The sequence below is a fragment of the Bos grunniens genome, chromosome 9 (genome assembly GCF_055505025.1).
Source record: "Bos grunniens cultivar Pamir isolate PY7600 chromosome 9, Bosgru_T2T1.0, whole genome shotgun sequence".
Taxonomy (NCBI): domain Eukaryota; kingdom Metazoa; phylum Chordata; class Mammalia; order Artiodactyla; family Bovidae; genus Bos; species Bos grunniens.
Genome location: NC_141173.1, coordinates 20,598,494 through 20,620,919, shown reverse-complemented (window position 1 = coordinate 20,620,919; position 22,426 = coordinate 20,598,494). Strand labels below are relative to the sequence as shown.

General features: G+C 40.7%; 1 protein-coding gene across 18 annotated transcripts in view; it reads right to left on the bottom strand.

Annotated features, from left to right (window-relative positions):
* TTK (TTK protein kinase) overlaps positions 1 to 8,655 on the bottom strand; it is a 74,052-nt gene extending 65,397 nt beyond the window's left edge. For all 18 annotated transcript variants that reach the window (XR_015132299.1, XM_086316282.1, XM_086316289.1 and 15 more), the window contains exons 1-8: positions 8,015 to 8,655; positions 6,732 to 6,872; positions 3,750 to 3,972; positions 3,289 to 3,395; positions 2,763 to 2,906; positions 787 to 901; positions 557 to 629; positions 372 to 466 (exon numbers count right to left, since the gene is read on the bottom strand). Coding sequence is in view for 17 of the 18 variants with exons in the window: in XM_086316282.1 (XP_086172408.1) it covers positions 372 to 466; positions 557 to 629; positions 787 to 901; positions 2,763 to 2,906; positions 3,289 to 3,395; positions 3,750 to 3,972; positions 6,732 to 6,872; positions 8,015 to 8,216 (1,100 nt within the window). In the remaining variant the exon portion in view is untranslated. The remainder of the gene's footprint in view (positions 1 to 371; positions 467 to 556; positions 630 to 786; positions 902 to 2,762; positions 2,907 to 3,288; positions 3,396 to 3,749; positions 3,973 to 6,731; positions 6,873 to 8,014) is intronic.
* Positions 8,656 to 22,426: the final 13,771 nt, after the last annotated feature.

The window sequence follows — 22,426 nt, the reverse complement described above, 5'->3', positions numbered from 1 at the left end:
CTAGCTGCAAAGAAAATTGTTTTCAGACTTCCCACCCCCAGTGGACACTTACACACACACTAGAGTGTCTTACCATAGAGGCTACCATAAGCGATTCAAACGTCATGAGTTTTTACTGCTGGGCTAGTCTGTGCATAGTCCTGTAAGCTTCATATTAACAATACTTTTTCTTCTATGTCTCCTAACTTTTAAACAGTTGCTCTAATGAATATTTTTAATGAGAAAAAAAGCAAAATAAAGTCGTATTTCCCACTCGCTCCTCATTCTAAATAAAAATGTACTCGTAACCACTTTTATGTAGTAAGAGACTTTATAATCATTTTGCCATCAGTCTTCAAGTTTTGAAAACGAAAGTTAAAACTCAAACATACCTTTTAGTAAAATGTGGTGCAACTGAAACATCCATCTTCTCATGGGAATCCGGGCTACTTAGAAGGTTAACTGGGACTCTTCCAAATGGGCATGACTAAAAATGTTTTGGAAGATTAAGTAACTAACAAGGAAATAAGCATAGACCTCACCACTTCTGCTTTAATCAAAGTAAAAAATAACTTACCCGTTTAGCCTTGCTTGTTTGTTTCAAGGGATTTCGAAAGCCTATCTCTGTGTCTTGAGGGGGGATGTTCTCTCTAAAGAAAAAAAAGAAAAACCGATTTTTAAAAGAATAATATGATACAAGCATTTTCATCAACTGCTAAACACTATTATAACATGAAAACATATATGCAGATGATACATAATATAAATTTATGATGAATATTTAAAAAATGAATTCAGTTTCCTTACCCATATAAGAACCGGGCTTTAGTAGTCTGTCCTTTAGAATCACAACTAATGTTCCTATTCTGTAAATGTCCAAGTGTACTGGGAAATGGTTCTTGCGCACTTGATACTGTAGATGCTGTAAACATTTTGAAACTGTAATTAAATTTGTAAAGACATAAGGAATACACACACAAAACAAACTCATAAATAATACTTTAAAAGTCAATTCATAGTAAATATTTGTCCCTAAATAAGATATTCAGATATGAAGATGCTGTGATGCTAATTCTCCAACGATACTTCATAATTGTTTCATAATTACATAACTGTTTACCACCCTTACGGCAGAAAGTGAAGAGGAACTAAAAAGCCTCTTGATGAAAGTGACAGTGGAGAGTGAAAAAGTTGGCTTAAAGCTCAACATTCAGAAAACTAAGATCATGGCATCTGGTCCCATCACTTCATGGGAAATAGATGGGGAAACAGTGTCAGACTTTATTTTTGGGGGCTCCAAAATCACTGCAGATGGTGATTGCAGCTATGAAATTAAAAGACGCTTACTCCTTGGAAGGAAGGTTATGACCAATCTAGATAGCATATTCAAAAGCAGAGACATTACTTTGCTAACAAAGGTTCGTCTAGTCAAGGCTATGGTTTTTCCTGTGGTCATGTATGGATGTGAGAGTTGGACTGTGAAGAAGGCTGAGCACTGAAGAATTGACGCTTTTGAACTGTGGTGTTAGAGAAGACTCTTGAGAGTCCCTTGGACTGCAAGGAGATCCAACCAGTCCATTCTGAAGGAGATCAGCCCTGGGATTTCTTTGGAAGGTATGATGCTAAAGCTGAAACTCCAGTACTTTGGCCACCTCATGCGAAGAGTTGACTCATTGGAAAAGACTCTGATGCTGGGAGGGATTGGGGGCAGGAGAAGGGGACGACAGTGGATGAGATGTCTGGATGGCATCACTGACTCGATGGACGTGAGTGGGTGAACTCCGGGAGTTGGTGATGGACAGGGAGGCCTGGCGTGCTGCGATTCATGGGGTCGCAAAGAGTCGGACTGAGCGACTGAACTGAACTGAACTTACCCAGAGTAAAGGCATGTGCCTTATTTCTAACAGCAAAAGGTGATTCGCTTGCTTAGATCAAGTTTGTTTGGTTTGTTAGTTATTTGGCTGCCTTGGGTCTTCCTTACGACATGCGGGATCCTCACTACGTCATGCAGGATCTTCCCTTGCGGTGTGCGGGCTCCAGAGCGCCCAGGGCTCAGTACCTGAAGCTCACAGGCTTAAAAGCCCCACAGTATGTGGGATCTTAACTCCCTAACCAGGGATGGAACCTGGGTCCCCTGCATTACAGGGCAGATTCTTAACCACTGGACCACCAGGGGAGTCCCTGTTTGTTTTCTTAATTGAAATACAGTTGATTTACAATGTTGTGTCAGTTTTCGGTGTACAGCAAAGTAATTAAATTACACATACATACATATATATATATATATATATCTTTTCATGTTCTTTTCCATTACTATTTATTACATATATCGAATATAGTTCCCTGTGCTATACATTGGGACCTTATTGCTTTATTTTAAAGTGTATTTTTTTTTTTGTAGATGAAAATTTTAATTTACTTATTTTTTGCCATGCTTTGTGGCATATGGGATCCTAGTTCCCCTACCAGGGATTGAACCTGTATCCCTGCAGTGGAAGCAGAAGTCTCAATCTCCAGACCACCAGGGGAGTCCGGGACCTTACTGTTTTTACTGAGTTGTTTTAATGTGTTACTAATTAGTTTGAGTAGGGGAAAAAAAAATGCCAGTAAGAGAGTAATGACTTTGTTACTTCTGCAAGTCTCACCGCCTTTACATCTAAAACTTAATCTTAGACTTTGATCATTCTAAATAAACAATATTTTTCTATAGAATATTATCCTGAATCCTTTTTTGGCAGGACTAAACACCACAGAAAAGTATTAGCACACACAAACATATTTACCAGATAAACTCTTCCTTTCCTCCTCTGAAAGCAGCTGCTTTTTCTGAAGGTTCAAATTCTGAATGGCAATTTCCAGCATTTCAAGTGGCGCTGCTCCACATTCCACAGCTTTATGAAGAAGTTGCTTACTTTTTTTGAAATTACCTAACAAAGTAAAAAATAACAGTCATTTTAATGCAGCAACCTTTACTCCTCAGATACATATTCTTTGAACCTAGGAAAAAAATTTTAAAGTCTCAGGCAAAAATATTTATTCCAAGGCTCACACATTTTATTTATAAGCAAACAAGCAATTTCTCACTTCTGGTAACAACTCATGTCAAACAGTTTAACTTGTGTAATGTGCAAGTGAAACTGGTATAACAAATATTTCGTACACTTACATTCAGGTAGCATCCTTCCCTGAATTTTCATCTGATCAACTTTCATGCCTTTTGCCTCATTATTTCTATTTCACACACATGATTTAAATTACAATAGGAAGTTATCTTTTACTTAAAATCTGGACTTGACATTTTCAGATTACCTTGTGATAGTTCAAACTGTGCAAAAGATATATGCACGAAAGCAAATTTCTTGCAGTTTGCTCTGGCCATTTGGAAGTAGTCACGTGCATCGTCTGGCTCTTGAATACTGAAATAAAGATTTCAGAGTTAAGTTTTAAGAAAAAGAACACAGTTGCCTGTTTGATAACTCCTCATCCTATTTTCCAGAAGACACAGAATATTGTTTTCTGTCTGTAAAATTAAATAAGTTAATTTTTAAATTTTTTTAGGTGGAGTCTAGAGTATGTAATTTTTGTGGAAATATGTACATTGTAAAGAAAGTTTACAAGTTCACTTGTTAATTATAAACAAAAAGACTTGGTAAAAAAAATATTAAACTTACAAGTAGTTCTGACAACATGTTTTCATTTTACCTTTTGGTGATGTAGTTTTGTATTATGTAATGTAGTTAGCTGAATACAGTTAAAATGCTAATACTTACGCTTTTAGTTCAGCAAATCTCACTTGAATCCTAGCAAAACTCTCATTTTGGCCATATTTATCTGGAGGAAGTGCTTCAATTGCTTGGTTGTAACGACCAATCAATTTATTTAAAAGGGCATCATTTAAAGGGACACTGTTTTTCTCCAGTTTGAGCAACAAATTCAACCAATCCTCTGGGTTGTTGGCCATCATCATTATTTGGTTAACAGTTCCTGAGTTATCTGAATAAGGGACAAAATATAGCAAAAAATGAAAGTCAAAAAACAAATACCAAATTGCACTTTTCTTTCAAATTACAGGTAATCATTTATACTCTCAGTACAAATGCACACAAACTCGTTAAAATATTTTTTAAACTTTAACAATTCATGTAAATATAAACATTTACTGAGTATATATCTTTTAAGAGGGTATGTTTTACTGTAAAAAGCTGCATATTTTGAAGAAAAGAGAATTTGGAAATGTTTATGAGTAGCTTTAAAATACCATATGCAGTCTAAGAAAGCTATCCTGTAGCAGCCTAATTTCATTTTAGCATCCTAACAAGTCAAAGAAAACCTAAGCCTCTCCTACCACCACCAGTACCAACTTTCCTGGAAAATTCTTCATCAATGACTTATTAAAAATTTAGAAACATATCGTCCTAGCCCTAACATAACCTTCTTTACAACCTTATCCATCCAATATTATCTCCATATTCCTCAATTTACTTTTCAATCAATCAAAACCAGTTTACAGAAGATAAGCAACTCATATGGTCATTGTCTTCTCCTTGCAAGTTACCCACGTTTCTCCATAATTTTCACATTGTAATTTATTTTTAATTTTCTTTGGTGTTAACAGATTTTAAAAGACAACATGATTTAATGTCAGTGTCCTTGTCAGGTTACTTTAGTCATTACTAAACATTATTAAATTTAGAGAAACTTATCATCCCTTCTATTAGTTTCAGTTACCTTCAACGAGGGCTAAATATTTGCTTTTACAAACAAAATTACTGCTTTTGCTTTTTACTAAAACAGATTCAGAACTTTGTTTTTACCCATAATCTATTCTGATCTTAACTTCACTTTCCAGTTTCATTTCCCATCACTTCCCTAACAAATTTGTCTTCAAGTTTTCTTAAAAAGTCTTTAAAAATGCAGATGTATTTCTCATGCACTGTGCTCTCTCTGTTCAGAACTTCCTGTCTCTATTATGTCAGCAGTCATTTGAGCTAAACATGCATTACCTTGCAGCATGGTAAATAGGTAAATTCTTCTCATCTAGAAACCAGGTTTAACCTTACTCGGTATTATAATGTCTTATATCCCACTTATCAACATGTTACATATTCACAGTTTTGAGCAAGCTAAGGGTTTTAAATAAAGACTCATCTACCCTGTTGTAAATAAGCTTTATTGTTAAGTCATGTCCGACTCTTTTGTGACCCCATGGACTGTAGCCCACCAGGCTCCTCTGTCCATGGGATTTCCCAGGCAAGAATACTGGAGTACGTTGCCATTTCCTTCTCCAGGGGATCTTTCTGACCCGGGGATCGAATTCACATCTCCTGCATTGGCAGGCAGATTCTTTACCACTGAGTCACCAGGGAAGCCATAACCTTCAATGGTGCTACTTAAATACACAAAATAAAGTATGTGTTTATTCTATCACCATTAAAAAATTTGCTTAACACCAAAATGATAAGTTCCTAAGTTGTTTCAAGGAATATGACCTGCCATTTTGACTATTTATATGGATAGGTTTTTGCCTTTGCTTTCCAATCCTTCATCCATTGAATGGTTACTATAAATAAAACAAAACTTATCTAAAGGTGACTTTTTCAACAACCTAATATAAAGAGTTCAGCTTCTGAGCTAATACTTTTCATAAAACTAGGACATTAAACTTTGGGTATTTTCACTCATTCATCATTCAAAAAATATTTTAAGTACCCACTACTTGCCAGGAACCATTCTTAGTTCTGTAGATAGAGCACCACTGATAAAAACCATGCCCTCATGGAGCTCACATCCTAGTGGAGTAGACAGACAACAAATGAGTAAAGGAGATATGACATGAACTTGGGCAAACTCAGTGAGATGGTGAGGGACAGGGAAGCAGTCCACAGGGTAGCGAAGAATTGAACATGACTTGGTGACTGAACAACAACAAAGGAGATATGAGGCGACTACTGCAGTGGAGAAAAATAATACAGTAGGTTGCTATTTTCAATAGGTGGGTTAGGACCTACCTTATAGCAAGCAGAATTCTGCTCAATATTATGCTGCAGCCTGGACGGTAGGGGAGTTTGAGAGAAAAAGGATACATGTGTATGTGTGGCTAAGCCCTTTTGCTGTCCACCTGAAACTATCACAACATTGTTAATCAGCTATACCCCAATTCAAAATAAAAAAGTTTAATTAAATAAATAAATGGATTAGAGAGGGCCTTGCTGAGAAGACATGTGAGCAAAAACCTGAAGAAGGTTTAAGAGTGGGCAGAAAGCAAGAACAAAGGTACTGGGGTAGGGGTTGGTCTGGCACACAGGAGACACAGTAGGGAAGCTGCTCCCGCTGAAACAGAACGAGCAAAGGAGAACAGGCAAGAAAGGCTGGGAGAGTGCTGGGAGAGTAACAGAAAGGTTCTTCAAATCATATACTGTGTGGTTAGCCTTACATTTATACACCGTTTTATTAAGGTGTAATTAGTGAGGCTTTCTCAGATTGCAGCAAAATGTGGGGGGGGGAGGAGTACCTATTGATGGCAAGCATATGAGCAGAAATGACAGCTGCCAACAATGGAAGAGGAAGAAAACCACCTTTGAGCACACTGTAATAAATAGTGTTGTTTCCTTTTTTAAGAAAGTGGAAAATTGTGGAACTATTTTCACACAAAAGGATTAAAACATAAAATGTTTGTGCTGTCATTGGTGAGCATCAATCAGTTAACAGTTCCTTCCTCTACCTCAGAGGGCACTCAAAACAACGCAACTCACCTGTAGTATCAGTGGAGGCTTTAGTCAAGCTTAGCTCGTCAGTAAGATCTTCATTTTTAAATTTATTTTTAATATCTCTCACTTTGTTCATTATGGAATCAATTGTCAACTCTTTGCCACTTAACTCCTCAGCCTCCATTTCTAAGGGAAAAAAAAAAATCGAACTATTCATAATTCCTACTTTAACTAGCATTTAAAAAAAAGATGTTGCAACTAGCCTTTCAGAACCCAGGAGACTAAAACATTAGTTAAACGAACACATTTCAACACAGATATTATCAGGGTGGTATTTGGGAAGCTATGTGCACAAAAACAATTGCATGTCTTTGTAATCTGTCCAGCAAGGTTTCCAACAGGTAAGTATTCAGTACACTCCTTCTTTCCACCAGAACTTCAAAAAGGCATTGCACAACAGGGAAGTTGCTGCCCCCTTTCAAACTTTTTTCTATGCCTTCCTTTCACTCTTTTTCCATAATTATTTTCTCTGGGCCATCTGCAAATTCAGTCTTTTTTTTAAAAAATGTGATAGTATATTTGCTTGGATTCTGGTAGAAACATATAGGCATAAAAAATCCTCTCGACAATGATAAAAACCATTCCTTTATTCACCTGCTTTATGTCAGTAAACTTGCACGTTGCAAGTGGTTACAAAGCAGAATACATACAACATCACAGCCCTTTATTCACAAATGGGATATCAGCAGGCTTATTCTTCTGTATATCTGGCAGAAAGGTGATGTGCTACCTTAATCATTCCCATACCGAGAATCTACAGTATTTGTACAGTACTGATTACTTATTCCATCTCCACGGTGTTGATGTTTGTTTAGTCCACAAAGAGTCGGCAGCCTTTCTTCCCGTCAATGTCATCTTTGTGATGATTCTCACACCCATCAATCCAGTAACCCAGGGTCACTGATATCAACGCCGCCCCCGACCTCGAGTATAGTTAATGAAAAGAAGCGACAAAGCGGGTGCCTGGTATCACCCCCTGAAGCCAGGCCCCAAAGGTAACTGTCAGAACCACGGCCACCGGCTCCTCTCCCGGTTCTAAAACACCACACAAGAAGAGGAGTCTCCCGCAGAGGCCCTAGCAGGCCCCTTCTCCCAGCCAAGTCCATACATCTACCTCTCGCCTCCTGAGTCCTCGACAAATAAACCGCCGGCACTAACAGGAGGACCGGCGGGGGACAGCGGGCCCGTCCCTCCCCCTCCGGCCTGTGAGCCGCACCCCACGTCCTCTGCCAGGCTCGGGGACCTCCCGCCTCGTCACCACAGCTCACCGGCCCGCGCGGCTCGGCTCAAGCGCCCACAGACCCCGGCCGCCTCCGCCCCTCCGTTCGCCGCCAAGGTAGGCCTCTCCACGGAAAAGCGGAGCTGAGAAGAAAAGATGGAAACTCCAGCCCCTCTCCACACACACGTTTGAATTTCCCCGCCGCTACCGACGCGGTCGCCTATTGGCCAGTGCTGGCCACGTGAAAGCATCTGCTGTGATTGGTTGGTGCGCGCAGGCACCGCCCCTTTTTTTGCGACCGGAACGTCCCTCGCGGCGGGGGTCTTCCGCTCTGACTCCACCGGCTCCGCGCCCCGGAAGTTCGAGGAGCGGATAGACCAGCTTTCCGGCACCTTCCGGTTTAAAAACCAGGCCAGGGTTTTGCCCCAGAAGGAACCACTCCCGAGCCGAGTTAGCCGGTGAGAGGGAGATAGGCGCTGGCTGACGCTGCTCTCAGCATCAGGACCTTAAAGGTGCCTGGTGAGTCGGCCTTTTTCCGCCCCCTCCGCCTCCTCACTTATTGGTCCTTCAGGGTCCTTGGTGCCGGAGGATGTGGTAGGGGAGGGTCGTTCGCAGTGCCTTCAGCCCTGCCGCCAGCTCAAAAGTCTCAGTGCTTTTTGTCCTTGAGTTTCCACTAACCTTAGTCCTTCCACTGTCTTTAAATGACGCTTTGCCTTGTCTTTAAGCCAAGGTTCTTCCATTCTGTCAGAATTCAGCGCAGAACACACACGCCCATCGAGATTCTACGCCTGAACTCGCCTTAGCAGCCTCCCTTCTCCCCTCCGAGCCTGTCCCACTTTAGAGCTCAAGTGCCCTCCGCGAGGGCTGGCTTGGCTGCTAAGTGCCTTTGCGGTAGGAGGCAATGCTTTCTCTCCTTCTTGGAAACGAGATGCCTGTTGTACCAGCAGAATGACATGCTCTATGGTAGGAGAAATTGGTCGGTTTTGTGTACGTGAAAGAAACTTAACTGCAGCTGTCCGTTGTTAACGCCAAAGCTTGTCTTTTGAACCCTCGCGTTCTCAGCTCTTGACTAGCCACCCGGCCAGCCTGAAAGCCCTTCCTTACTGACTGCATTTTTTTTAATACCTTCTGGCTCTGTATTTTTGTTTCATCAGAGCAAAATGATTTACTGTATCTGGTTGGCTCATCCCTGCCTTTGCATTGTTGAGTCCAGCACCTGCTTTTGCTGCTGCTGCTATTGCAGGGAAAAGCCAATCTGTTGGAACTGTCTTTGACTTGCTTTTCCTTGCTTTTGTTATTATAATCATACATAATGGCTTACCTCAGAGAATCATGCCCTTCTGCCTGTTAAAATGCCTTTGTTCAGAGACCTGTCCACCTCTAGATGGCAGGAAGGAGGAACATATACCCTGCCTGAGGCCTCCCATTCTAGGAGACAGCTGCAAGATTAATGGCTTTTTTATTTTGTTTCCTCACCTCCCCCCATCTCTGATCAATAAAAGAACCTGGTATCCAAACCCCAAGATGGTTATTTTGAGATATTAGTCTGCCATCTTCTCTGTCCGTCACCTCTCAGAATAAAGTTGTATTCCTTGTCTCATCCCCCTCCTCTGCAATTCATTGGCCTGTTGTAAAGCGAGCAGAGTGAGCTTAGACAAGATAACTTGTTTAGTCCCTAAGTCGTGTCTTATTCTTTTGTGACCCCACAGACTGTAGCCCGCAAGGCTCCTCTGTCCATGGGATTTCCCAGGCAAGAATACTGGAGTGGGTTGCTGTTTCCTTCTCCAGGGGAATCTTCCCAACCCAGAGATCCTGTCTCCTGCCTGGCAGGTGGATTCTTTACCAATGAGCCACCAGTTTTTGTGGAGCTCTTGGACCCAACCCCCAAACTTGCATTTTTCTGAAAATACTACTGCTAACACTTTACAGTGATAGATAGCCTCCACTCTTACATTTTAAAATACCATCTACACATTAATGACTCCCAAATATATTACTCCAGCAGACCTCTCTCCCCTGAACCCCAGATTCATATCCACTGCCTAGTTAGCATGTCAATGTAAGGTAGATATTATAGATATTTTAAACTCAAATGTTCAAAATAGCCCCTAATCTCCCCACTCTCAATCTACTTCTTACAAAATCTTCTCTGTACAAGACATTCATAATTTTTTTTTAAGCCCAAAACTTTGGTGTCATTCCCAATCCCACATCTAATCCATAGGCAGATTGTGTCAAGTCTAACAAGGTAATGTTGGAATCCTACCACTTTTCTCCACCTCCACTACTACTGCCCTAGTCTGAGACACCTTCACCACTCACCTGGTTATAGTAGTAGCCTCCTGGCTGGTTTCCTTGCTTCTGCCCTCAGTTCAGTTTGTTCTCCAGGAGAGCAGAGTCAACTTCAGTGAGGTCATGTCACTCCTTTGCTGGGCTTCCCTGGTGGTTCAGACGGTGAAGAATCTGTCTGCAATGCAGACACCGGGATTTGATCTGTGGGTCAGGAAGATCTGGAGGAGAGCATGGCTACCAACTCCATTATTCTTGCTTGGAGAATTCCATGAACAGAGGAGCCTGGTGGGCTATAGTCCATGGGATTGCAAAGAGTCAGACACAACTGGGCAACTAACACTTCCACTTCAGAGCTCAGAATAAATGTCAAAAGTCCTTACAATGATCTGGAGCTGTACTATTTACTATGGTAGCCATTAGCCACATAGGGCAATTGAGCCCTTGAAATATGGCTATTGCAACTGAGGAACTAAGTTCCTTAAGTAATTAATTTTAATTTAAAAACTGATAGTGCAATTATTGGAAGAATTTTAAGTGTATTGGAACCACCAGAGGATGTTAGTCTACTTTTTCAACTGTAAATTTTGTGAGCTCTCAATTCAGATAAAGTACTTCCAAAGAGTTTAATTTGTGCTGTGAGTATACACACTAGATTTTGAAGATTTGTATGAAAAAAATAATGTAAAATAATAGATAATTTTAAAAATATTGATTACAGTTTGAAATGATACTTTGATATATTGTCTTAAAATATATTGTTAAAATTAATATCCCCAGTCACAGACCAGAGGACACTAAGAAGATTTGCCAAATAAAAACAAGGAGGTATTATGGATTGGATCCTGGAACAAAAAGTGGACATGAATGGAAAAACTGATGGAATTCAAGTAATAAGTAACTAAGGCTTAGTTAATAGTAATGTGCCAGTGTTGGTTTCTTAATTTTGACAAAGGTACAACAGTATAGAAGATGTTAATAGAGAAATGGAGAGAGGCATGTACGTCAATTCTCTGCACTACCTTTACAACTTCTGTGTAATCAAAAATTATTCCAAAATAAAAAAATTCTTAAAATTAAGAATTCTTTTCAAAGGAAAGGAGGGAGAACTTAAGAATATATTTGAAGGGAGTATGGCCTCAAATTGTTCAAATATGGTAAAGGCTATAAACCAGCAGATCAAAGAAGCTCAACAAATCCCAAGCACAAGAAACTTAATAAAAGTTACATGTAGGCACATGATTAGATTGCTCAAGACTAGTGACAAAGTCTTAAAAAACAACCAGAGAGAAAAAACACATATAGAAGAAGAATCATAAAGTTAATAGAAGACTTCTTATCGAAAACAACATAAGCCCAGAGACAATGGAGCAATATCTTTAAGATCAAACAAACCTGAGATACATGGCAGATTTGACTCCACACTGCTGCCATAAAGCAAATACTGCAATAAAGTAAGTCACATAATTTTTTGATTCTCAGTGCATACAAAACACATACAAACTATTAAATGTGGAATAGCATTATGTCTAAAATATGTACAAAGTAATTAAAATACTTTATTGCTAAAAGTAATAACAATCAGTCATCTGAGCCTTCAAAAAATCATAACCTTTTTGCTGCTTGAGGGTCTGGCCTTAATGTTGAGGCTGCTGGCTGTTCAGGGTGGTTTGCTGAAGATTGGGATGACTATGGCAATTTATTAAAATAAGACAGGGAAGTTTGCTAAATCAATTGACTCTCGCTTGAGTGAATGGTTTCTCTGTTCTCTGCATTATCTGCATGCAATGCTGTTTGTTAACATTTTACCCACAGAACTTCTTTGAAAATTGAAGTGGGTCTTCTCAAGTCCTGCAACTGCTATTTCAAATAAGCTGATGTAACACTCTCTGTTGTCAGACTTCCCTGGTGGTCCAGTGGCTAAGACTCCATGCTCCCAATGCAGGGGCCCAGGTTCAATCCCTGATTAGGGAACCTGATCCCACATGCTGCAGCTAAAGAGCCTGCATGCCACAACTACAATCCAGTGCAGCTAGATAAACAAACAAACAAATAGGGTGCTAATGAGTGTGGGGCTTCTTTTAAAAATAAACAAACACTCTTGTCATTTCAACCATCTTTAATAACATCTCAACCAGAAGTAGATTTCATCGCAAGAAACCACTTTATTTGCTCATCCTTATGAAGCTAGTTTTATCCAAGTTTTATCTTGAAGTTGCAGCAATTCTGCCACATCTTCATACTCCACTTCTAATTCTTGCTCTCTTATTATTTCTACCACTTCCGTAGTTATATCTTCCACTGAAGTTGTGAGTCTGTCAAAGTCATCCATGTGAGTTGGAATCACTTCCAAACTCCTGTTAATGTTCATATTCTGACCTCTTTGCTGAATCATGAATATTCTTCTTGACATCTACAATGATGAGTCCTTTTCAGAAGGTTTTCAATTCACTTTACCCAGATCCATCAGAGGAGTCATTCTCTATGGCAACTACAGCCTTATGAAGTGTATTTCTTACCCACAGACCTGCGCCTAAGACTTCTGAAAATAAGACTCGAAAGTCAAAATAACTCCTTGATTCACAGGCTGCAGAATGGATGTTGTGTTAGCAGGCATGAAAACAACAGTAAGTTAATTTCACATCTCTATCAGCTCTTGGGTGACCAAGTGCATTGTCAATGAGCAGTAAAATTTTGAAAATCTTTTTTTTCTGAGCAGTAGATCTCAACAGTAAGTTACAGATATTTTAGTAAACCTTGTTGTAAATAGATGTGCTATCATCTAGGCTTTGCTGTTCCATATATAGAACACAGGCAGAGTAGATTTAGCATTATTCTTAACAGCCCTAGGATTTTCAGAATGGCAAGTAAGCACTGGCTTCAACTTAAAGTCACCAGCTGCATCAGCCCCTAACAAGAGAGTCAGCCTTTGCTTTGAAGCATTGAAGAGACATTGACTTTTCCTTTCTAGCTATGAAATTCCTAAATGGCATCTTTTTCCAATAGAATGCTGTTTCATTTACGTAGAACATCTGTTTTTTAATGTAGCCGCCTTTATTCATCATCTTAGCTAGATCTTCTGGATAACTTGCTGCAGCTTCTAAATCAGCATTTGCTGCTTCACTTTGTACTGTGATATTATGGAGACAAGTGTCTTTCCTTAAACCTCATGAACCCACCTCTGCTAGCTTTAATTTTTTGTTCTACAGGTTCCTAACTTCTCTCAACCTTCACAGAATTGAAATAATTAGGGCCTTGTTCTGGATTAGGCTTTGACTTAAAGGAATGTTGAGGCTGGTTTGATATTCTATCCAGACCACTTTCTCTTTAGAGAAAAAGCAGTGAGACTGTTTAAAGCAATAAGACTGTTTTTCTTATCATTCATGTTCACTAGAGCAGCACACTTAATTTCCTTCAAGAACTTTTCCTTTGCATTCATACTTGGCTAACTCTTGGTGCCAGAGGCCTAGCTTTGGTTGCCTCTCTCTGCTTTTGACATGCCCTTCTCACTAAGTTTAACCATTTCTCACTTTTGATTTAAAGTGAGAGACAAGAAATTCATCCTTTCACTTGACTACTCAGAGGCCACTGTAGAGTTACTAATTGCCCTAATTTCAATATCGTTGTGTCTCAGGGAATATGGAGATCCCACAAGAGAGATAGGGGAACTGCTGGTTGGGAGAGTGGCCAGAACACAGATTTATCAATTAATTTTACTATCTTATATAGATGTGGTTCATGGCACCCCAAAACTAGTACAATAGTAACATCAAAGATCACTGATCACAGATTATCATAACACACAGTAATGAAAAAGTTTAAAATATTGCAAGAATTATCAAAATGTGACAGACAAATTTGAAGCAAGCAAATTCTATTGGAAAAATAGTGTCAATACACTTTCTCGATACAGGATTGCCACATACCTTCAATTTACTTAAAAAAAGCAATATCTGTGAAGCACTATAAAATGATGTATGCCTATACTGAAGAGAGATGATTATCAACCTACAGTTGTATAGGCTATGAATATATTTTTCACTATGAAGGAAAAATAAAGATGTTTTCAGACATCCAAAAGTTGAAAGCATTAATCACCAGTAGATTTGTATAATGGCACTCCACTCCAGTACTCTTGCCTGGAAAATCCCATGGACGGAGGAGCCTGGTGGGCTGCAGTCCATGGGGTCGCGACTGAATGACTTCACTTTCACTTTTCACTTTCATGCATTGGAGAAGGAAATGGCAACCCACTCCAGTATTCTTGCCTGGAGAATCCTAGGGATGGGGGAGCCTGGTGGGCTGCCGTCTATGGGGTCGCACAGAGTCAGACTCTATTGAAGCGACTTAGCAGCAGATTTGTATAAGAGCTATTAAAAGAAGTCCTTCAGACCAAAAAAATTCTGAATCTACGTAAAAACCAAAAAACACTGAAGATGGTAAATATGAGTACATATAAAAGACATTTTTCTTACTTTAAAAATCTTTTTAAAATATACAAAGCAAAAAAATAATAACAATAATAACATGTTGTTAGGTTTATACAAAAGAAAAACAAATGACACTAAATGCTCTAAGGCCGGGGGGAGGGAAGGTGTTTTGCTTAAAGTTTTTCTACTTTATGTCAAATGGTATACTATCACTTGTGATAAGTTAAGAATGCATTCTATAAACCTCCACAGTCTACCTCTGTAGCTATTAGCTACAAATAGTTCTTTACCACTTGAAATGTGAATAATCTGAAAGGAAATAGCCTACAAGTGTAAAATGCACATCAGATTTCAAAAGCATAGTGGAAAAAATAATTTAAAATTTCTCATTAATAGTTTAATACTATTATGGGTTGAAATGATAATTTGAATATATTGAATCAGGTTTTTAAAGTATTAAAATTTCACCTGTTCCTTTTAACTTTGCTTAATACAGCTATTATAAAAATTATAAATTATATATGTGGCTCACATCTCATATCAGATAGTGTTTTTAAAAACTCTAAAGCAGTAAAAACAGTATGAAAAAAACCCTCTAAATTCAGTATAACACTGAAAACCAAGTAAAACTAAATAAGCAGACAAGTAAAATTTATGGCTAATCAGTGAACAAAAGAGGAAAAATCAAAATGTTCAATTAATAAAAAATGAAGCAGAAGTCAGGGAGAAAAGACTAAAAAAAGAGAAAATAGAATTAAATCCACTCTATCAATAATTATATTAGGTATACCTGATGCATTAGATATACATGATTAGGTATAATCATTATTATAGGTTATAATAGATTATTATAGATTAGGTACATATTAGGTATACATGATTTATTAGTTATACATGATTAAGTATACATGATGCTGAAGCTGAAACTCCAATACTTTGGCCACCTGATGTGAAGAACTGACTCATTGGGAAATGCCCTGATGCTAGGAAAGACTGAAGGCAGGAGGAGAAGGGGATGATAGAGGATGAGACGGTTGGATGGCATCACCGACTCAATGGACATGAGGTTGAGTAAATTCCGGGAGTTGGTGAAGGACAGCGAAGCCTGGCGTGCTGCAGTCCATGGGGTTGCAAAGACTCGTACATAACTGAGCGACTGAACTGAACTGATACATGACCCAAACTCCCCCTGGAAAGGATAGAGATTTTCATACTGAATAAGGAAGCAAAGCCCAATTATCTGATGCCTACAATAAACCCACTTTAAATATGAAGAAACAAGTAGGATAAAAATAAAAAGTGTAAAATGATATACCATGGCAACACTGCTAAGTGCAGAACTAGAAACACCTAACTTTGTAGAGGTCTATGAAAACAGACGTAAGGGTTTTCAATTATTGAGCTCTCTGATCATTTTGGTCTTTGACCACTGATTTAAGATATATTTTGAAAATGTTCTCAGATATGGATCCAGAGTGGGAACTTGTCAGAAGTGAGTACCCCTGTCCTGTGGAAGTCTGCCAGTCTTCATTCTATCCCATTTTCTCTGTCTCTCCTTCAGTTGGCAGCACTTCTGCTGGTATAATCTCATTCTTATTACTGGCTTCAACTGAGATGGCTGATTAAATCTGTTAGTAATCTTCATATGGAGATCCTGTCTAGATACAGGACAGGAACTGGCACTCCTTCAGGACACACTTTCTCATTTTTGCAGTATGGAATTTCTTAACAATTCCCTCAGGAAAGTAAAAATAGAGTATAAAAGAATTTAAAATATATTTTTAAAAAATATTTTCAAAGAAAGAAAAGAAAATGAAAAGCAGCAGATGAATTAAAAAAAAAATCCCCAAAGGTTAAATAAAAAATAATTTTTAAAAAACCCAAGCAATTCCTTCAAAGTATCTCTCTCCTCTTGCATTCTACTATAAGCAATAAGGAGAACCCCTGCTGCATCTTCACCTTCAAAATTTGTGTAGAAATAACGTCTGCTTAGTATCCAAGGTCATCCCTTGCGAATTCTACCTCTCACAAGGCACTAGAACACAATTCAGCCAAGTTCCTCCTCATTTTATAACACGTGAAGGAAAGTTGCATGGCTCGAGGTAGCCTGGAGTTAAAACTCCCCTTCAGGTCCTCCCCAACATTCTATGCAAAACAAAGAACTCTCTCACCCGAAGAAAAAATGGACTTTAGGATGATTATGCCCAGCTCCCAGCCAATCCAGCCTCTGGCCGATCTCCAGAACTCCTTGCCCCAGCCGTTTAAGGGATAACTACTCTGAACACCCTTGGAGAAGAACAGGCCCCATTAAGACAGTAGCTTTCCACATACATGCCTATATATACTTACTCTTTTCTTGGATAAGCACAGCAGCTCACTAATCTGACTGCTGCCCCTTCTCACCTCATTAAAGTTGATCTGTTCCTGTAAAGTGCTGGTCTCCTTCTTTTTCTGAACCTCACCTTCTAACTCCCTTACCCTACATTTTTGGTGCCGAAACCTGGGAGGTTGAGGTTCCTTCTTGTTCTCCATGGCCAGCATTTTGGAGTGTGGAAGCCTGCCAAGCTCACTTTCCCACCCAGGCTTTCAAGATCTCCTCGAGAGGACGCCCTGTGCCTTCGTGAGCGGTACAAGTCTTGGGTAAGGGCTTTTGGTTTTCCACCTAACCCAAAAAATATTGGCCTCTCTCTCTCTCTGTCTTTCTCTCTCTTCCTCTTTTCTCTACACTTTCTTTTCCATGAGACTGACCAACTCCAGGACAGGGGTCTTTTGCCATTCGAGTGCTTTACATGCAACACTCCCCTCAAGCCAGGCCCTAGGTTAAGATAAGATCTGGATGGTGTTCTAGAGGAGCCCTAGAACTCAGTCCTCTCTGGGTCCAGGGGACCCCCTGCCTAGGGCCACTCTGTAGTTGATGGGGGACCCTCCATCTTGACACAGAGCTCTCTTCTCATAACTCCTATTGCAACTACAGGTACGACTCAAGCTCGCAATAGAAGCCTCTGCTTGCCTTTCAATTATGGGGTCTGGCCAACCTGTCCCAAAAGATTCCTCTCTGGCCTGTGTTCTCAAAACTCTCAAACCACTCTTACTCACTGAACTCAAAGCTAACCGCTTAAAACAACTCTATACAGATCACTGGCCTGAGTTCGGGACTTTCGATTTCAATATTTTATCAGATCTCAGGAACTTCCTCAAACGGAATGGCAAACGGTCAGAGGTCCCCTATATTCAAGCCTTCTGAGACCTTAAAAGGTGTCCTTCTCTCTACAAAGACTGTTCTGCCTATCAAATCCTCCTCTGCTCTCTCTCCGCCTCCATTACAAAAGAATCCAAATCAAAAGGCCCCCTAAACCCTTAGCCCCCAATTTTGACCCAACAAATGAGCCTCCTCCCTACCACCCCAGAAAAAAAGCTTCCAAAGACAAGATTGTATCCTCTAGCCCTTCCTCCTCCAAAACAGAAAGCGATGACTCCAAAACCCCAAAAGAGATTTCCACCCGCCCTCTATCAGCCAGGACCTGAAACAAACACATTTCCTCTCAGAGAGGTAGCAGGACCGGAGGGCCCTACATGGGTTCATGTGCCTTTCTCAATTTCTGATATGAGCGAATTGAAGAAAAATTGAGATCCTTTTCAGAGAATCCTACTCAATTAAAAAAAAAAAAAATTCCTCTGCCTTACACAAACATATCATTTAACCTAAAATGATCTTTCAGTTCAGTTCAGTTCAGTCGCTCAGTCGTGTCCGACTCTTTGTGACCCCATGAACCGCAGCACGCCAGGCCTCCCTTTTCATCACCAACTCCCAGAGTCCACCCAAACCCATGTCCATTGAGTCAGTGATGCCACCCAACCGTCTAATCCTCTGTCATCCCTTTCTCCTCCCTCCCTCAATCTTTCCCAGCATCAGGATCTTTTCAAATGAGTCAGCTCTTCGCATCAGGTGGCCAAAGTAGTGGAGTTTCAGCTTCAACATGAGCCCTTCCAATGAACACCCAGGACTGATCTCCTTTAGGATGGACTGGTTGGATCTCCTTGCAGTCCAAGGGACTCTCAAGAGTCTTCTCCAACACCACAGTTCAAAAGCATCAATTCTTTGGCGCTCAGCTTTCTTTATAGTCCAACTCTCACAGAAAAACCATAGCCTTGACTAGACGGACCTTTGTGGGCAAAGTAATGTCTCTGCTTTTTAATATGTTGTCTAGGTTGGTCATAACTTTCCTTCCAAGGAGTAAGCATCTTTTAATTTCATGGCTGCAATCACCATCTGCAGTGATTTTGGAGCCCAAAAAAATAAAGTCTGACACTGTTTCCACTGTTTCCCCATCTATTTACCATGAAGTGATGGGACCGGATGCCATGATCTTCGTTTTCTGAATGTTGAGCTTTAAGCCAACTTTTTCACTCTCCTCTTTCACTTTCATCAAGAAGCTCTTTAATTCCTCTTCACTTTCTGCCATAAGGGTGGTGTCATCTGCATATCTGAGGTTACTGATATAATCCTAAATGCCACTTTAACCCCTGACTTAAAAAAAGACGGATATGACAGGCAGCCCAGACTCATGCTGATCAGCTCCATAACCAAGATAAGACTAATCCGGTGACTGATGATACAATCTCTTTAACTGAGCCACGGTGGACATATCCAGCAGGTGATGCCAACATCCAGAACCTGCATCATATGATCACCTGTTTGCTAGAAAGAATGTTAAAAAGCTCACACATTCATATTAACTAAGATAAGATTAGGGAAGTGACTCAATAAAAAGATAAAAATCCTGCCCTTTTTCTTTCACAGCTTACTGAGGCAGTCCGAAAATACACTAATCTAGACATTTCCACCCCTGCCGGACTTCTGTACCTACATGTCCAGTTCATAAGCCAGTCAGCCCCGGATATTCACTGAAAACTATGCCAGTTAGAGAAGGGCCCTAAGACCACCCCCCCTCACCCAAAGAGACCTTCTAGAAATAGCCTTCAAGGTATTCAATAATAGAGAGGAAGAGGCTAAGAGAAAAAGACCATGAGAGAAAAGCTAAATATGCCTTTTTGGCGGCAGCAATTAAGATCAGCCCAGCCCAAGTCATCCCAGACTGAAACTTAAGAGCCCCCCATCCCCGGGCCCTGCTTCTGATGCAACCAGTCAGGACACTGGACAAAAACATGTCCTAACCCGTGGCCCCCCACAAAAGCATGCCCAGCCTGGGGTCAGCGGGGCCACTGGAAGGTGGACTGTCCCCAGAGATGCCCTGACATGCCTAGGGAGGTCTCCACCTCCCAGACCTGGAGAGTGGAGTGTCCACAGGGACAACCTGGCACCCTGGAGAGATCCCCACTTCACCCCAAACCCCAACCCAACGCTGTGAGTTATTCCAACAATGGGACCGGTTCCAGCCCCCAGGACTGTGTTCCGGACACAAGCTCAGAACTTAGGGTAGACGGGGTAGTAGCCGGAAAAAAGACCTCCTTTATAGTAGACACTGGAGCGGCTTTCTCTCTCTTAACTTCCTACTCTGGCCCAACTCAGGACTCAGAACTCACTATCGGGGGGTCTCTGGAGTTCCCTTAAGGCCAAAAATCAGGCCTCCATTACTCTGTCAATTTGGAAAATTGGCCCTCATACACTCATTCCTCATAATGCCGAAGTGCCCAATGGCATTCCTAGAGAGAGAGATCTGTTATCCAAATTGGGGGTCTTTATTACCATAAACCGTCCTCTCCTTTGTTCCTTTGATAAGACAACATTAACACATTCTTTTATAATAGTTCCTCAATGCCCAATGACATTGATAGGACATGATCTTCTGACTAAGCTACAAATTTCTATAAACCTCCCATATCAATTCTTTACATCCAAATGGCACCCAAACCCTTGGCCAGCCCTCACTCCCAAAACCTACCCCCTGAACTTCCCCAGATAGATCCTCAGGTCTGGGACACCGAAGCCCCATCAACAGCCAGACACCATTCCCCCATTCAGGTCTTTCTTAAAAATCCCTCTCAAATAATAACCCAAACTCAATATACCCTGACCACAAAATCCCAACAAGGACTTAAACCAATAATCTCCCAACTGCTCAAAGCAAGCCTTTTGCGGCCTATCTGTTCTCCTCATAATACTCCCATACTGGCAGTCAAAAAGAGACCCCACTCCTGACATTTAGTCCAAGATCTTCACAAGGTCAATGAGGCCATAATACCCGTACACCCTGTGGTCACTAATCCCTTCACCCTTCTCTCCCATATTCCCTCTGACACACCCTATTTCATGGTATTGGACCCCAAAGATGCTTTCTTTACTATACCTCTATACCAATCCTCACAGCCCCTATTTGCCTTCACCTTGACAGGACTGGAAAAGGTCAGTTTTCATTCCAATCCCAAAGAAAGGCAATGCCAAAGAATGCTCAAACTACCACACAATTGCACTCATCTCACACGCTAGTAAAGTAGTGCTCAAAATTCTCCAAGCCAGGCTTCAGCAATGCGTGAACCATGAACTTCCAGATGTTCAATCTGGTTTTAGAAAAGGCAGAGAAACCAGGGATCAAATTGTCAACATCCGCTGGATCATGGAAAAAGCAAGAGAGTTCCAGAAAAACATCTATTTCTGCTTTATTGACTATGCCAAAGCCTTTGACTGTGTGGATCACAAGAAACTGTGGAAAATTCTTCTAGAGATGGGAATACCAGACCACCTGACCTGCCTCTTGAGAAACCTGTATGCAGCTCAGGAAGCAACAGTTAGAACTGGACATGGAACAACAGACTGGTTCCAAATAGCAAAAGGAGTACATCAAGGCTGTATATTGTCACCCTGCTTATTTAACTGATATGCAGAGTACATCATGAGAAACACGGGGCTGGAAGAAGCACAAGCTGGAATCAAGATTGCTGGGAGGAATATCAATAACCTCAGATATGCAGATGACACCACCCTTATGGCAGAAAGTGAAGAGGAAAGCCTCTTGATGAGAGTGAAAGAGGAGAGTGAAAAAGTTGGCTTAAAGCTCAACATTCAGAAAACGAAGATCATGGCATCTGGTCCCATCACTTCATGGCAAATAGATGGGGAAACAGTGAAAACAGTGTCAGACTTTATTTTTGGGGGGCTCCAAAATCACTGCAGATGGTGATTGCAGCCATGAAATTAAAAGACACTTACTCCTTGGAAGAAAAGTTATGACCAACCTAGATAGCATATTCAAAAGCAGAGACATTACTTTGCCAACAAAGGTCTGTCTAGTCAAGGCTATGGTTTTTCCAGTGGTCATGTATGGATGTGAGAGTTGGACTGTGAAGAAAGCTGAGCGCCGAAGGATTGATGCTTTTGAACTGTGGTGTTGGAGAAGACTCTTGAGAGTTCCTTGGACTGCAAGGAGATCCAACCAGTTCATTCTAAAGGAGATCAGTCCTGAGTGTTCCTTGGAAGGAATGATGCTAAAGCTGAAACTGCAGTACTTTGGCCACCTCATGCAAAGAGTTGATTCATTGGAAAAGACTCTGATGCTGGGAGGGATTGGGGGCAGGAGGAGAAGGGGACGACAGAGGATGAGATGGCTGGATGGCATCACCGACTCAATGGACATGAGTTTGAGTAAACTCCGGGAGTTGGTGATGGATAGGGAGGCCTGGCGTGCTGGAACTCATGGGGTCGCAAAGAGTCGGACACAACTGAGCAGCTGAACTGACCTGAACTGGATAGATCCAGACACATATCAATCTCAACAATTAACTTA